The 15284-nt window shown below is 25.9% G+C and overlaps 1 protein-coding gene across 1 annotated transcript; it reads right to left on the bottom strand.

The window, feature by feature from the left end:
- Positions 1 to 2519: 2519 nt before the first annotated feature.
- Positions 2520 to 9260, bottom strand: LOC129618826 (uncharacterized). Its single transcript, XM_055533841.1, has 5 exons — positions 9205 to 9260; positions 7729 to 7852; positions 3201 to 3400; positions 2858 to 3124; positions 2520 to 2790 (listed from the first exon to the last, which is right to left on the bottom strand). The coding sequence occupies exons 1-5, from the start codon at positions 9258 to 9260 to the stop codon at positions 2520 to 2522; spliced, it is 918 nt and encodes a 305-aa protein (XP_055389816.1).
- Positions 9261 to 15284: the final 6024 nt, after the last annotated feature.

The following is a 15284-nucleotide window of genomic DNA, read 5'->3' as shown; positions in this document are numbered from 1 at the left end:
TTTGTTGTTTTTGCGAAAATTTCTTATTTTTCATCAGAAACTTGGTGCCAGATTGTGCAATAATCTGGTTGTCTTGTCTTCACTTTTTATTTTTTCGAGAATTAGATTTTTTCTTCTCTTTATTATTATTTTTGTTTTTAATTTTTTTTTTTGTATTTGTACCTTAACTTTAAATGGCCCTCAATGTGAATTCCTCATTCTATGTTAGCCATTGTGTGCACCGATTTATATTTAATATTGTATTTGGTATGTAGATTTGTGCAGTTTAGATGCTATTTTTCTCTATCGTGTAAGTATGCTTTGAAGACATGAGACGGAGACCTTTGGTCAAGGAAGTCATCCTGTTATAATAGCCGACTTTATTTTTTGTTTTCTTTTTTGTTGTGCTGCTCTCTTTTTCATCTTAATTATTATGTTTTGTGCATACATAGACGTTGCTACAAAAGAGAAAAACTTTTTCTTATATTTTTTTTTTTTTGTAATTTTCTATTTTTTGCATTTCATATTTTTGTGTTTTATTCGTTATCGAAGTAATAAGTCTCTATATAGTCACTGGTCTAAGATATGAGAATAAAAGAGAATTATGATTGAATATTAAAATAAATTATCGTATGGTTTTTATATAGATAGAAAAGTTTTTATGAAAAAATACAAAAGATTTTGTGGAAGGAAATTTTTTTTTTCTTTTCGAGTTCATTTTAAAGAATTTAGTTCAGAAACTTGGAATAGTTTTAGTGTTGAAATGAGCATAATGAAATTTTTAATTTTAATTTTTTTTTATTATAAAATTGTTATTGTTTAAGGTTAAAATGTGTGGAAAATGCATACAAGAGGTATGAAAATGTGAGATAATAAATTTGTTCCACAACTATTATTAGTTTTTTACAATAATAATAGAAAATGTGCTTTTCTTATTTCTTGTATTTGGAAACCTTTCATGTATGGTATGTTCGAGTGTGATTAAATGTTGATTTAAACATATACCGGAAATGATTTTGTATAATTGAAAAGTGTGATGAAGTTTCAGTGTTATTGTGAAATTTTCCGATATGTAAGGACTTCAAATTTTTAATTAAGTTGAAATTCGATTCAAATAAAAATCGGACGGATAAAAGTCTCAATTGATTTTTATTGAATAGCAAAAAAGTTAATAGAGACCAAGTTAGAGTTTATATGATTGATTTCTTCTTTTGATATATTTTTTGTAGAATGTAGAATCTCGCTAGAAAACTGTTCAATTTTAAAGAGGAAGCTATCAAAAAATAGAAAGTAAACGTGCTTAGTGGTATTCTACGCCTTTTAAATGACTATGTTATAAATGACTTTGTTCTCCTAAAATATTCATTACATTAATCCTTGATTTGATTATTACACTGAATTACTTTTTAAAATTTCGTTCTAAAGCAATACTTTCCTTATTTTGTGGAATGCGGTCGGCAATAAGCAAAAATCGAAATTCTGTTAATTAGGAAAGTTTTTACAAGAATATTTATTGGAATTTAAATTTCGTTTTCTTATTTAACATTTTTTGTAACATTGTTTTCAAATAAATTTTTTGAAGGTAGTGGATACTTCAGAACGTCGGTTAAAAGGCAGAAAGCACTAAGTGCATTTTTTGAGAATTCGGATTTCATAGATGAATTAAATCAGAATAATATAATCTTTGTTGTGGCAAAAAATTATGCAAATCCAGAATATAGTTTATAAATCCAGATATTAAAGAGACCAATTCCATTGCACTAATTGATTAGTTTTACAATTTTACGATTTTTTCAAATTGAATTTACTTAAAACACAGTTTCTTGACTTAATGCTTTCTGCTTCTTAACCGACGAGAAGCCAATATTTTTTATTTTCCATATAATAGGATCGCTTCTAAGTTAGTTGAAATTTTAATAAATGTGAATTTTAATAGTTCTAAGTAAATGTGTCTCGTGCTTTATATAAAGTTTATAATGTTTGTTCAAATTGTGAATTAAGTATAGACTCTAAAATTACATTCCTTTAAATTATTAAAATCTAATCAAATATTTTTCCAATGGACAAGCACGAAATGCCGCTTTAACAACAATTAGATCTATATTTAGCAATTGAAAATGTATTCGTGGAGAACCAAAAATGTGATATTCATGAAGGTAAACGAATTTTGCTTCAGATTCAAATGGTACATAAGAATGTGAATGCTGTAATTTTAATTACAGTCATTTTAATTATTTCACTTTACTCAAATATATTATGTATAAGTTTTCTCTACCAATAAAGTCTTATAAATTCATATATAAAATCAAAATTTGCTGAAATGTCTTCTTCTTCTTCTTTGGCTCTACAGCTCCTGGTAAGCTTTGGCCTTGTTTACTATTTGCCTCCATATTTCTCGATCTTTAGCCTCTGTTTTCCAGTTTCTGACTTGAAGTTTAATGGTGTCATTTTTAACATTGTCTTCCTATCTCGTTCTTGGCCTTCCTCTGTTGCGATTAAATGTAGGTCTGCTTTGTAAAATTCTATATTGTGGTAAATTTTCATTCATTCGCACAATGTCCTGCCCACCTTAAACGTTGCGATTTACTGAAACGTATTATGTCTTCATTCTTAATAAGATCATTAATTTCGTTATTATTTCTACGTCTATATTCTCCGTTTTCTATTCTTATTGCACCAAATATTTTCCTCAGTATTTTTCGTTCGAAGATTCTTAGATGGCTTTCCTCCGCTGCATTCAATGTCCATATTTCGCATTCATATGTTACAACAGGACGAATTAGAGTTTTATATATTTGTATCTTAACATTTCTTTTTAAAAGTCTTGATTTTATAAGCTTTCTATTCGCAAAATAACACCTGTTATCTGCTTTAATACGGTCCTGTAGTTTTATTTTCATTAATCTTAAGACCTACTCTTTTTACTTCCATGTCTAGCATTAAAAAGGCTTCTTTCATATCGCAAAATCTTCTCGTAACTATTGCAATGTCATCTGCATATGCAATGATTTGATATGCTCTTATAAAAATGTGGCCGCCTTTATCTAGTTTTCCAATTGCATATTGAAGTACTATATTAAATACCAGCGCTGATAGCGTATCCCCTTGTCTTACTCCGCTTGTTATATTAAATACATCTGATACACTGTCTTGTATTAAAATTTTTGCTTGTGGTCATATTTATTAATTCAACAAGTTTCTTTGGTACTCCTAACTCTAACAGGGCTTTAGGAATGTTCTTTCTGTTTATGCTGTCAAATGCCTGTTTAAAATCTATGAATAATATATGCAAATCAACATTATATTCATAGCATTTCTCCATGGCTTGCTTAATTATAAAAATTTGATCGATTGTGGATCTACCAGTTCTAAAACCACCTTGATATTGTCCTAATATTTCTTCATAATATTTCTTCATTTGCTGAAATATAATTCAATTTAAATAGAAAACCATTTCCATATGGTTATAAAATTTAACAATTTACATACCAAAATAAATGGTAGTATGTTTTCTTTATAATGAAAAATTTTGATTTTAACTAAGAAAACACGTACCTACAGAACTACTACTAGAAAACATTTGATTTTTTTCTTTTTTGTTCTTTTTCTATATTTTGTTTGCTTTTTAATTAAAAAACAACATTCATGAGAATTACTCCTTCTGTGTTATTGTTCATATATCCTTACAAAATAAAAATATAATGAAATGAAAACAAAGGAAAAGGAAAAGGATAGAAAATTTGAAAATTATAATTTTTTTCTTTCCCTTTTCCCTATTTTTTTTTTCATCGCGCTTAATTTTCCAATGAAACCAATTGCAAACAAAAAAAAAAAACAACAGCAAGAAATTTATTTTTTTTTTGTAGTAAAATCCTGCATTGTACTCTTCATTTAATCCCAAGTCAATTTACATATTGTCTGGACATCATTGATCCTATTGTTGAATTCAGGATTAATCTTTGGAAAATAAAAAATGTAAAAAAAAAATTAATGTTTATTTTGTTGCCATTTCGTTTTCTAAAATACGTTTTCCATCTTAAAGCAAAAAAAAAAAAAGAAAAAAATTGATTAGGTAAGAGTACTCGAGTAATAGAACACATATTAGGTACGTACGTAAATTTCAAATGGAATGGGCGTGTAATAGAAAAGTTTTTTGCATTGTAATTTCGTTTTAGTCTTGTTTCAAAAATATTTGAGCTTTTGTGGTAATATTGGATTATTAGATATTAAAATGATCTTTCGAGTCCGATTCTTCAACTGTAATAGAGGCAAAATTTGGAAATTTATTTAAGAAGAAAGATTTTTGTATGTTGTTTAGAATGGGACACGAACAATATTTCATTATTGAATCAAATAACATTAAATCATGATAAGAGTGCAGTTATTACAAAAATATCGAAACTGAAAATTGCCAAATTGAGAAAGTTTTCAAGTAAATTCAAAATTATCAAAATTATAGTTAAAAAATTTGACTCTATTTTACATAAATTTTTCCTATTACAGTGAATAATTTTAAAGAAGTGACATTTGTTTCGAAAATGTTGCTGTCGCAAATTGATTTCTACTATATGATGTCAATCTCATTGTTATTTCTCTTAAATTATTAAGCTTTTTAAGGTGAGCTACAGATAAAACATGATTATGGAGAATTTAAAATGTAAGTCAATTTTAAAATCGAATTTATCATGAATATTCGTCTATTATATTTATGGGACTTTTATGAATTCACCAAGAGTTCATTCGAATAGCTTTAAATTTTCCATATTAATTGCCTTTAAGATTTTATTCCAATATAGTCCTATAGTCAGACGTAATTCTACTAAAAAGTATTTGTTGATATAAAAGATAAAAATCAACAACAAAAAACACAAAAAGAATGAAAAAGACAGCACTATACTCTTGTCGTTGTAAAAATGTAACGACATTAATAACAATAAAAACTATAAATGTTATCAAGCGTTAACAAACACTGCAGACGTAATGTATTTCACATTATAATGGTTATGTACATTTTACACATTAACAAACACACTTACACACATATTTTTTAAATTAAAATATATAAAAAAAAATTTTTATATTGAATTGCAAAAATCTGCATGCACATATTATCCATATACATACCAAAAACAAGTACATTTAATCCTTCAGGACAAACAATAATAACCGAACTTTAAAATGAACATACAAAAAAAAAAAACCAAACACAAAGCTAAAAAACAAACAAACAATACGGAATTTAAAAACCAATCACTCACATCCTGGGATTATAGTTTTGTAAAATTGTTAAAAAACAGAGAAAATAAAAGGAGAAAAATAGGAAAATTTGCAAAAAAAAAAAAAAAAATTATTTCTAGAAGTGGAAACAAAAAAAATGAGAAAAAAAAATCATTGAAGATCGAAAATAATCGTATTTTGAATTGGTATGGCATTGCCAGGGACAGAAAAAATTTAAGTTTTTCAGCTGGTGGCAAAATATCTTTAGAAAACAGAAACAATTTTTGTTATTGTTGCATATTTTCGTTTAGTTTTTACTGAATTTGCAATTCTGGCAATTTTTAATCCTTGAAATTTCAAGATTTTTTTCACATATTAAAATTTAAGTTTATTTTGAAATTTAAGTTTATAAGTAAATTCATAAATTAAAGAAATATTCTACTGTCTGAATAAGTTTTTAAGATTTAGGAAGAGGCCTTTAGAAATGCATTATAAGAAATGCATAACTAGGAATGCATTAAAATAGTAACCATTCCTTTTAAGGTTATATAACACACTTACGGTTTGAATTTTCTAATATTATAAATGAAAAATCATAAGAATTCGTATTGTAAATAATTTTCCTAATTGTATTAATGAAATGGAATGTGCCAGAATCACTCCGCTCTTGAATTTTGAATTACAGAGTTGCTTTTAGCAAACACATCTGCCCATTTAATCTCTGATATGCTTTTGTAATAAGGAACGCATATATAATTATAGGAACGTAATATTTAACCCTGTAATCCCATCAAATTGTTATTCTATTAGCTTTGAATGCCTACTTTTTTATTTTAGAACAATAATCATGTCTTGACTATTCGTAGAACGTTTGCGCTTAAGACTTTCGTATAAAGAATTACAATGTAGAATTTTGCCCCTCTCAGAATTTTGCATTAACGAAAGAAATAAAGAAACAATTAATCTATAATACAAAATTTGTGATAAAAGCTCTGGAGATCCGCTCACATGAAAGTAATAATAAATAATATTTAAATGAACTTAAAATATTTTTATGAGAATTCAAATTCATTCGTAAAAACAAATTTGTATATTTTTATTTTACAATTGTATTAACGAATTACTCAAGGTTTGCTTCTGAAGTAAATTAACCAAAATATTGTGATTTTTAGGCCAGTAAAATACGTTAAAGCTTTTTAGAATTAATATAAATTTAAAGCATTAAGTGCTTAAATACTTCACTCTCGTTTTTTTCTTAATTTCAATTCAATGATAATATTTTTACAAGATAGCCTGAAAGTAGAATGTTCAAAATGTCGAATAAATGTCTACTTTAATCAAAATCTGACGCGCTTAACATGATTATATTGCATGCTGGCCTGTAATAAATTTAATTTTTATCGCATTAACAAATTTAAAAACTTATAAAAGTTGCGATTCAATAGCATACAAAGTTGCACTAATATTTTTTTCCTTTATAGATCAAGTACAGAAAATTATTTAAGAACAAATGCTAAACCTTTTTATGTATAGATCTGGCGCAAATCAATTGGTATTCGATAATTACTCAAAGTGTTATATCGAAAATTCTACATTTAAATGTTTGAAGTTCATTATCACTTCTTAATGTAAATGTACTGTAAAACTAAATGGGTCATCTTTGTTCAAAGAACTGTTCGAATAAATCAAATAAACCCCAGAATTTTTTAAGGTATTTTCAAATTTTGAATCATTTCAAACTTTACATTTTCCAACACAAAATTCTAGCAATTTCCGATTCAAATATTTCACAATTAATATCTTTCATAATATGATGATGATCATGCTAAGGTCAAATCAAAAAAATTTTGAAATCAAAATTATTTATAGCTTTGGTAATTGGAAAAGGGTAAAAAGAAATCAAAAATCCTAATTAATTATCATAAATGAAACAATAAGAAAAATAAAAAATTAAAATCTTATTTCCGAACCGCCTATACACATTTGATTATTTTCTCTTCATTCCTTATAATTCTGAATATTTAATCTTAATAGGCTGAATCATCACAAGATAAATTACCATTCCGCCTTGTGGAGACACAAAAATTATTAAACTAAAAATTAAATACCTAAAATTTTCACCTGAAATCATTAAGATTGGATTAATTTTAAACAGTCCATCAATTTAGATTTTATTTTTAAATATTGACATTCTAGAACAAATTATAATGTAATCATCTACTTTTATACAGCTTAAAACATTCAATATGATTAAAATATTCTGAGGATTTTTTTTTGAATATCTTAAATTTTTATACGCCTGCCTTCATCATAAATGAAAACTTATTATACATTTTGAATACAATGTTAAGGAAAGTAAAATTAAGGATTAAAGTTTGTATTGTCAATAATAGGGTATGGTATGTGAATCGCAAATATCAATGTTTAATATTCGTTGGTTTCTTGGTTAAGGATGAATAATAATCCAAAAGTATAAAATTTCTGATTTAGTAAAACGTAATATTAATTTTGGTAGATACTTTCTTGCATTACTCTAGATAAAAACTGCTCCATTTGCGAACTATTCTTATCTTCTCCATGTAACTGAGTGACTGTTTTCGTAACAGTACTTAAATTGTGAATGGGAAGTTGTAAATTAGTGTCTGGAATAACCACTCTGAAATCGCAATTAATATAGAACGATTTTACGATAAACTCTTCAAAATTCGCTTCAAAATTATAAGCGAATTTATCTGTTTCAATGAATGCCTTACAAGAATACATATACATTTCCTATACGTGCTTAAACGGTCTCATTTATTAAAAATTTCAAATGAAATCACAAACTCATAATACACTTCGAGAAAAAATATATTAGTGTATCATTAATACGGAGAATCACTTTCATATATATAGAAAGTGAACGTAAAAATTAAGTTATTGTTCTCATTATTCTTCTTTCTCTTTTTCGTAAATTTTACCGACCCGCTTTTAACATTTGAAATGCATTTTCTTTAAAATACCATATCAGACTTAATAATAAAGCAGATAATTATGTTTACAGGATTAGGAAGGATTATAAAGGTGAATAGAATGCAAAAGTAAAAGTTGAAATATTTTAAAGAATATAAAATCAGTTTTTAGTCGGCATTAAAACGTCTACTCATTCTTACCAATGTGTCTGTTATTACAATATCAAAAATTATGTATTTTTTTAATTATAAGTGAGTTCCTAAGAACACTATTTAAATGAAATGAAGAACATTTTTTTCTCGACCAAGAAGGAATTTTGGAAAAAAAATTTAAGATACTTGCTACATTAAATTTTAGTGAAAAAAGTTTTAACATTTCTAGCTCATGAATTTTGCAGTTAATGCTTTTAATGCAGCTGAATGAAAATTTATTTAAAGAACAATATGGTAATTTAGAAAGTAAAGTTTTTTTCTCATTCTGAAGACATAGGACTTCGGTAAAAAACACTACAAATGAGAGTGGCGACGTATAAGTCCCAAGAACTAACGAGCTATGTGCGGTAATGAATGTGATATTATCAGTATAGTAAATAAATCGAAAGATCTTCAAAGATATCTTCAAAGATATGCGACGTATTTTTGATGAATATCCGAGTTTTTAAGAAGGCAATTGCAATATATAATTGAATTTCGAAATAATGCCACTTAATGTATTTGGAACATCCGTATTATAAAAATATGTAGAGCATCATCCTGTATCATACTTTTTTCTCCATTTATCAAAGCCAATTTAACAAACTGCAATTATTACTTTAAAAAGCAGATTTGTTGTAACTTCAAATGCAATTGTCCAAATTAATAGGATTCAATAAGAAAATTTTTCATCAATTAAAAATATACCCAAAGTTTCCAAGTACTCTAATGAAATCTCAGTATCTTTAGTTTTTTCGTTTAGAAATGGTCAGATTTGTTCGAAAATATAAGATGAAGATTTTTTAAGAATTTGTGGAGCAAATTATAATACTTTTAAGAACTGACTGAAAATATAGTTTGGTACACCTTAATTTGTTCGAAATTTTTTGGATCCTTGCACTCACATTCAATTATGGTCATTATTAAGTTTCATAATTTGATTATTCCATCATATTTCTTAATTTTCATAGTGTTTAGTAAAAATCTTGAGGAAATATTTCACTTTCAGAGTGATAAAGATAAAATTGAACAATGAAAAAACGAAATTTCAAACATGAAAAATGTTTTCTCTCACTTGAAAATAATAATACTTCTTACTCTTCTTCTTTCTCTCTTTGCTTAAACAGAAATACAAAATGAACTCCACAATTAATTCTTTACTCTTATTTATTCATTAATTTTTATAATGACTGTCATCAAATTAAAAAATTCCTTAAAAAAGCATAAGGATTTTTAATTCTATAATTTTAAATCTCGTAGTTCAATGATAAAAAATTATTAAAAATTTAAACAATTTTGTTTTTTCAAAAAGCGCTTAAAGGGTAAAAAATAATTTTAAATTAAATTCATAAACAAAATACAATTTTTTCTCTCATCCTGAGGAAAAAGGCCAAAACAAATTTTGATAATTTAATTTTTTTTCTTAAATACAAAACAAAATTTCTTCATGCGGTATTAATTTTAATAAAAATGCATTAAAAAACTTTTAATAAGCTTTAAATTTTTGATCTTCATCCCAAAACTATAAAGCAAAATCCAGCAAAATACACGAAAAAAAAAGAAACAACAAGACGAAAAATTAATTTTAATAACTTGATTAAGAAAAGAATTTTCATATTTTCTTTAACGATATTCGACCCCAAAAACAGAAATAAAAGAGTTTGAAAAATAAAGTATGCATGTATAATCAAAGCAAAATTTTTCACCACAAAATTATTAAAATATTGTTAGAAAAACTGAAGCTACACAACTAACCAACATGATGATGACTTTCTCAGATTCTATACTGTATTTAAGACATACAGGGGAAAAAAACAAGACCAAAAAGGAGAAGAAATGTCGAAAAAAAAACTGAGAAAACTGAGTTTCTCTCATGAAAGATGAAAAGTTTTAGAAACAATTTTTGCCCTTAATATTCATATCTTTTTTTTCATTCTGCTCTTTGGATAATCCTTTCGTATATATGAGAAACCAAAGATCAAATAAGTCATAAGTATATTTTTAGAGATTCTCTTATAATATAAAAATATAATAATTTTTAATTTAATAATTATTATGAAAACTTTTATTAGACAAATTATATTTAAAATATACGAGATGCTTCTTATTTTTTTTTTCTTCTTTAGTACTGAAGAAGTTGAAAAAATTTCAGGTTTATCAATTTCACAACAATAAAGTTCAAATTTGGAGTAACACAAAATAAAAATGGTTGGGTGACCTTAGCCGTATGGAACAATTCCCATTTATACAGTATTATAGAAAAATTATTAGTTCAACTGCGATTAGTTCAAATCTCAGTATCAGAAAACACAGAACCAATTGCAATTAAAATGTTGTCATATACCATTCTTTCAGATGGTTGACGTTATCTATGACGCATAGTTGCCGAGCCTATAATAGTCTAAAGTGTAAGTAATACAAAATTTCTCTATTGAAAGATAAAAAATTTAATAAATGTCTTCGATATCATTTTATATCTTCCATTAATATTCCAGAGTAAATTTGACAGTCAATAATTACAAAATGTTCAAATACTAATAAAATTTAACACGTGCTTTACGTAAGAACTGCAAAGGCTCAGGCTAACATACAACAATTTTTTAGTTTTCATGCAACATTATTTGATTCATATGCAAGCGCGCACATATACAACTTTATGGTCGCATACAATTAAGCAATCAAACTGTTTGTTAAAAGAAATTGCTTAATTTCTTACAAACAAATCGCAATTTTTAAATAACGCAGTAGTTTAGTTGCTAAGATGTGCGCGTAACGATTTTACAATCTAAAAGTTGCATGTCTGCCTGAGCCCTAGAAGTAATAATAAAATTTTAATTCACATAATAATATTAAAATCAATTCCAGCTTATTTCATACAACTAGTTCCCACAAAAGAATTTAAACAAAGTTGAATACAATTTTCTATTTTAGTGCCAGTAATGGAAATCTTCATTTGTAAGTTAATTGTCAAAGTGGCTTAGTCAGAAACGCAATACTGTTATTAATTGAGCAATTTTCTAATTCATACTAGCTATAATAATTGGGGCTTCACTTTAATCTTTGTTAGGCAAATTAGATTATAAATTTTGAAAATCTCTTTTCTTCTAATGCTCTTGATTTATTAAAAAAACACACAGAATAAGAACATATTTCTAAAATTTTTCTTTTTATCCCCCAAGTTTTGTACAACACTTTTATTTTCTTCAAAAAATTTTAAATACTATTTTCGTGGCATGAAACAAAAAATAGCTGTCAGAACGAAAAAAGTCAACTTTTTAATATTTTTTTTTTTCAAATTTACCTTGTACAACAAAGCTATGGCGGACGAAAACAACCCAACTTTAATTAGATATACTTGACTTTTAAGCTTTTTACTCAGCTATATGTAGATATGGGTAGGTGTTATAAATTTATAAAAGAGAGATAAAGAGATATATAAAAAAATTATTTATATTTACACTTTTACACACACACCGAAACATATACTCACTTAAATCTGGATATTATTGTGTAGGTACTTCAAAAAGTTTACAAAATTTCCTTTGTGCTCTGTTGTTTTTTTTTTTGTTTAATAAGGCAGGAAAATCTTAAAGTTAAAAAACAAAAAAATAAATAAAAGAAAAGTTGTAGGTACAATAATAAGACAAAAAAAACATAAAAACAAAAAATATAAAACCGCTACAAGGCTTAAGGCTAATAACCGCTAAAGATTAAAGCAATGATGCTAATGACTGTTTTCTTCACTTTATTTTTAATTTTAGGGTACTTAGGTTTACAATATTCGTACACATATACAAACAAAAATACTTAAATGTGTACAAAATAAGAAAAAATATGAAAAAGTTTAAAGAAAATATCCTTAGAAAAGGATAAACTTTTCATATTTTTTTTTTTATACCTAAAGGAGAAGAATAAAGAAGAAGATAAAACAGTTAAAGAAATTTTCTAAAATTTTATAATACAATCTTTCAAAAGAAAACAATAAAGAAAAAAAGAAAATTGAGTTTTTCACAGTCAAATGATTTAAACTTTAGCCTGCAACATTAACAAAAGTACAACAAAACAAAAACACAAAACAAAAATTTCTTTACTTACCGAACTTTTTGGTTTCTACACCCCCCCTCTCCTACTCTATCATTTTTTTGTTTTATTTCTGAATAGGGTTAAAATACTAAGCAACACAAATTTAGAATAATTAAAATAAATCTGATTAATTTTTATTTTTAACAATTGCCGTCTACAATTTGTTTGTTTTTTCGTTTCATTTTGTTGTGCAAAAACAATTTCATAGTTTCATAAGATTTTCTTTTTCAAGAGTGCATTTGGGAATGATAAAAGAAATTTTCTTAAGAGAAATTTTGATTACCATAGTTTTAATATTCAGATTGTTAATATAAAATTTTAATAAAAAGTTAATCAAATAGGATTTTCAATACAAGTACCACATTTCCCTTAAATATATCAAATAACTGCTTAAGAACTATTCGCATACTATATTATTTAAACTACTTTCATTCGTGTTATACTAATATAATGTATATAAAATTATTGCATACATTTGGGATGAGGACAAGAAAAAATTAATATAATAGTTCAAAATTGGAAGGTGAGTTAAGACAAATGATTATATTTTGTGATGACATTTACCGTTTTCTGATTTTATCAGCTTTCTGATTTTATACAAATTTGCGAAAAGCTTGCAGTTCCGGAAATTTGATAAATTTTAGGATCAAGGTGAAAAAAAAATTTTCTTCGAACAAAATAAACTATTTATTAGTATCCAAAAGTTTCTATAAAATTTCAGTCTTCGAAAACGATATAAAAAATTTGGATAGAAACGGTCTTTAAATGACGATTAATTTCAGCGACCATTTTGTCATTGTAATGTTTAATTGCATTTGTTTTGTGATAGAAGAGGTCAGTCACTTGTTTTATGCGTTTTTAAGAATTCTCTGTCGTGTCAATGGAATAAAATAATCAACAGAAAAAATAGTGAAATAAAAAGAAAGGGGAGATATAGAATCGTAGTTTTCGAAATTTCGAAAACATAAACAAGTTTTTACTTATTACATTTACCTATGTTTTAATTTAATTCGGCACCTTATATCTACGAAACTGCTTGCTTTTCTAAAGATAGAACACGATCATTATTTACTGTTAATAATATTTTAGTAAAAAAAACCCCTTCCGTAACAGGTTACATTAAATTTAATTATATTTTAAACCTGTACTTTAAGTAAACCCCAAATACAAAATTAAATAAATACATTTAAACCATTTAACATCAATTTTAAAACAATGATTTTAAAAAGGAAAAGGCCAATTCTTTAATGTCATAGAATATTAAAATTTACCAAACACAATAGGTTTCCTTTTCACAATTTTTATATAGGCTTTTATTACCTCATTCATCATTGAAATTAAGTCATTTATATTAAGTATACAAAAATAAGAGAACAAAATAAGAATTAAATTAAAAAATAAAAAAAAAAAATCATCTTATATTTTAAAATTAGGTTTTCTTTTTCATATTAATAAACGATAAACCGACGTATTTAGCCTAACAATTTCTCCATATACATACTCGTATTAATGATATCTGAAACCCATGTCAAAGATTCTATACACAATTTTTACCTTTGACCCATTTTAAAAAAGGAATATCAATTACGTATACCTAAGTAAAGTATATCTAAGTATATACAAAAAGTTAAAGGTAAAATAAACTGGAAATCCTTGCTATCATACAGACACACACAATGCATGAGTATAAAATACCGATACTAAAGTATATTAAGAATAGATAAAGACAAAATAGAAATGACCAAAGCAGTTTAATTTCTTTCTGCTCTAAATATTTTTGTTCAACAAAAGCTCCCTATACAGAATAGTTTCTGGCTTTATTTTATTTTCTTTTTTTTCGGTTTGGTTTGCTACCAATATGCCTATATTCCTTCATAATAATACTCTCCTTTTATTAGCATTGATATAAAGCCAATTTTATAGATTAATTCTGTGGTTTTTCTCTTCAACTACAAAAAAAAGGGAATATTTTATTTGTTATTTGTAATATTTCTTACAATTACAGCAATATGGAAACTTGTATACTTACTTAGAGTTCTATGTGGTATGGGTAAAGAGGTTGACTAAATTTGTAAATGCATTTTGATAAAGTAAATTTTGTTGTAAGCATATCTCGTAAGGTATTTTGATTTTTGATTGCCGCACAAATAATAGAATAATGTACAAAAATTTTATTTGAATAAAAAATTTATTATGCGGGAATTTGCATTTGTGCTTGATTATCATTATAGTCGAATAATTTTTGGTGAAATTAAATTCAACACAATTTTTTAAATAATTAAAATTACACAAATTGAGACTATAGCTACTGCAAAACATCGCGGCATAAGAACTCCATATTTTAACTGAATAATGAAGCGGCTTATTTTATTCTAAAATCTCATATATTATTAAGTCTATATGTTCAGCAAAGTATACACGTAGTCTAAGAAACTACAAAATTTTGAGTAAGTGTGGGTAATTTTGAGTAAATTTGAGTATATGTCTACATAGCACATATTCACGTATTTTAAGTTCAGGAAAATCTGCCCGAAAATTTGTCCAAAATAGCCCGAAATTGAGCCCATTTCTTAACGAATGTTGTCATATCAAAATTTTTTGTCAACTTCTAGAGAATATTTTGTTGAGCATAAAATTTTTGTGGAACCAGTTCAGCAAAATCAACTTCACAACGACTCAAGTGATCTAACTTATCTATATATATCTTATCTATATACCCGTATCTATATATAGCTGAATACCGCAACATATTAAATTTGTTTTAACAAGAGTTTTATTCGATTTAATTTGAACATTAATATTTTTCTATATAACATGAACGAATTTTATTTTATCATATGCAATTTTCGTGTAGACGAAGTA

This window comes from Condylostylus longicornis, unplaced genomic scaffold, assembly GCF_029603195.1.
Source record: "Condylostylus longicornis isolate FDR11 unplaced genomic scaffold, ASM2960319v2 ptg000010l, whole genome shotgun sequence".
In the NCBI taxonomy this organism is placed as follows: Eukaryota; Metazoa; Arthropoda; class Insecta; order Diptera; family Dolichopodidae; genus Condylostylus; species Condylostylus longicornis.
Note: the sequence above shows the minus strand (reverse complement) of the source record. Positions and strands in the feature narration are given on the sequence as shown.

Bases quoted from the DNA above. Each gene is read 5' to 3' on its own strand.
- LOC129618826 (XM_055533841.1), bottom strand. From the start codon at position 9,260: ATGACCATAATTGAATGTGAGTGCAAGGATCCAAAAAATTTCGAACAA. The intron at 7,853-9,204 runs GTACCAAACTAT...TTGCGATTTCAG, and splicing joins AATTTCGAACAAATTAAGGT to AGTGGTTATTCCAGACACTA. The intron at 3,125-3,200 runs GTTAGAGTTAGG...AATACAAGACAG, and splicing joins AAGAACATTCCTAAAGCCCT to TGTATCAGATGTATTTAATA.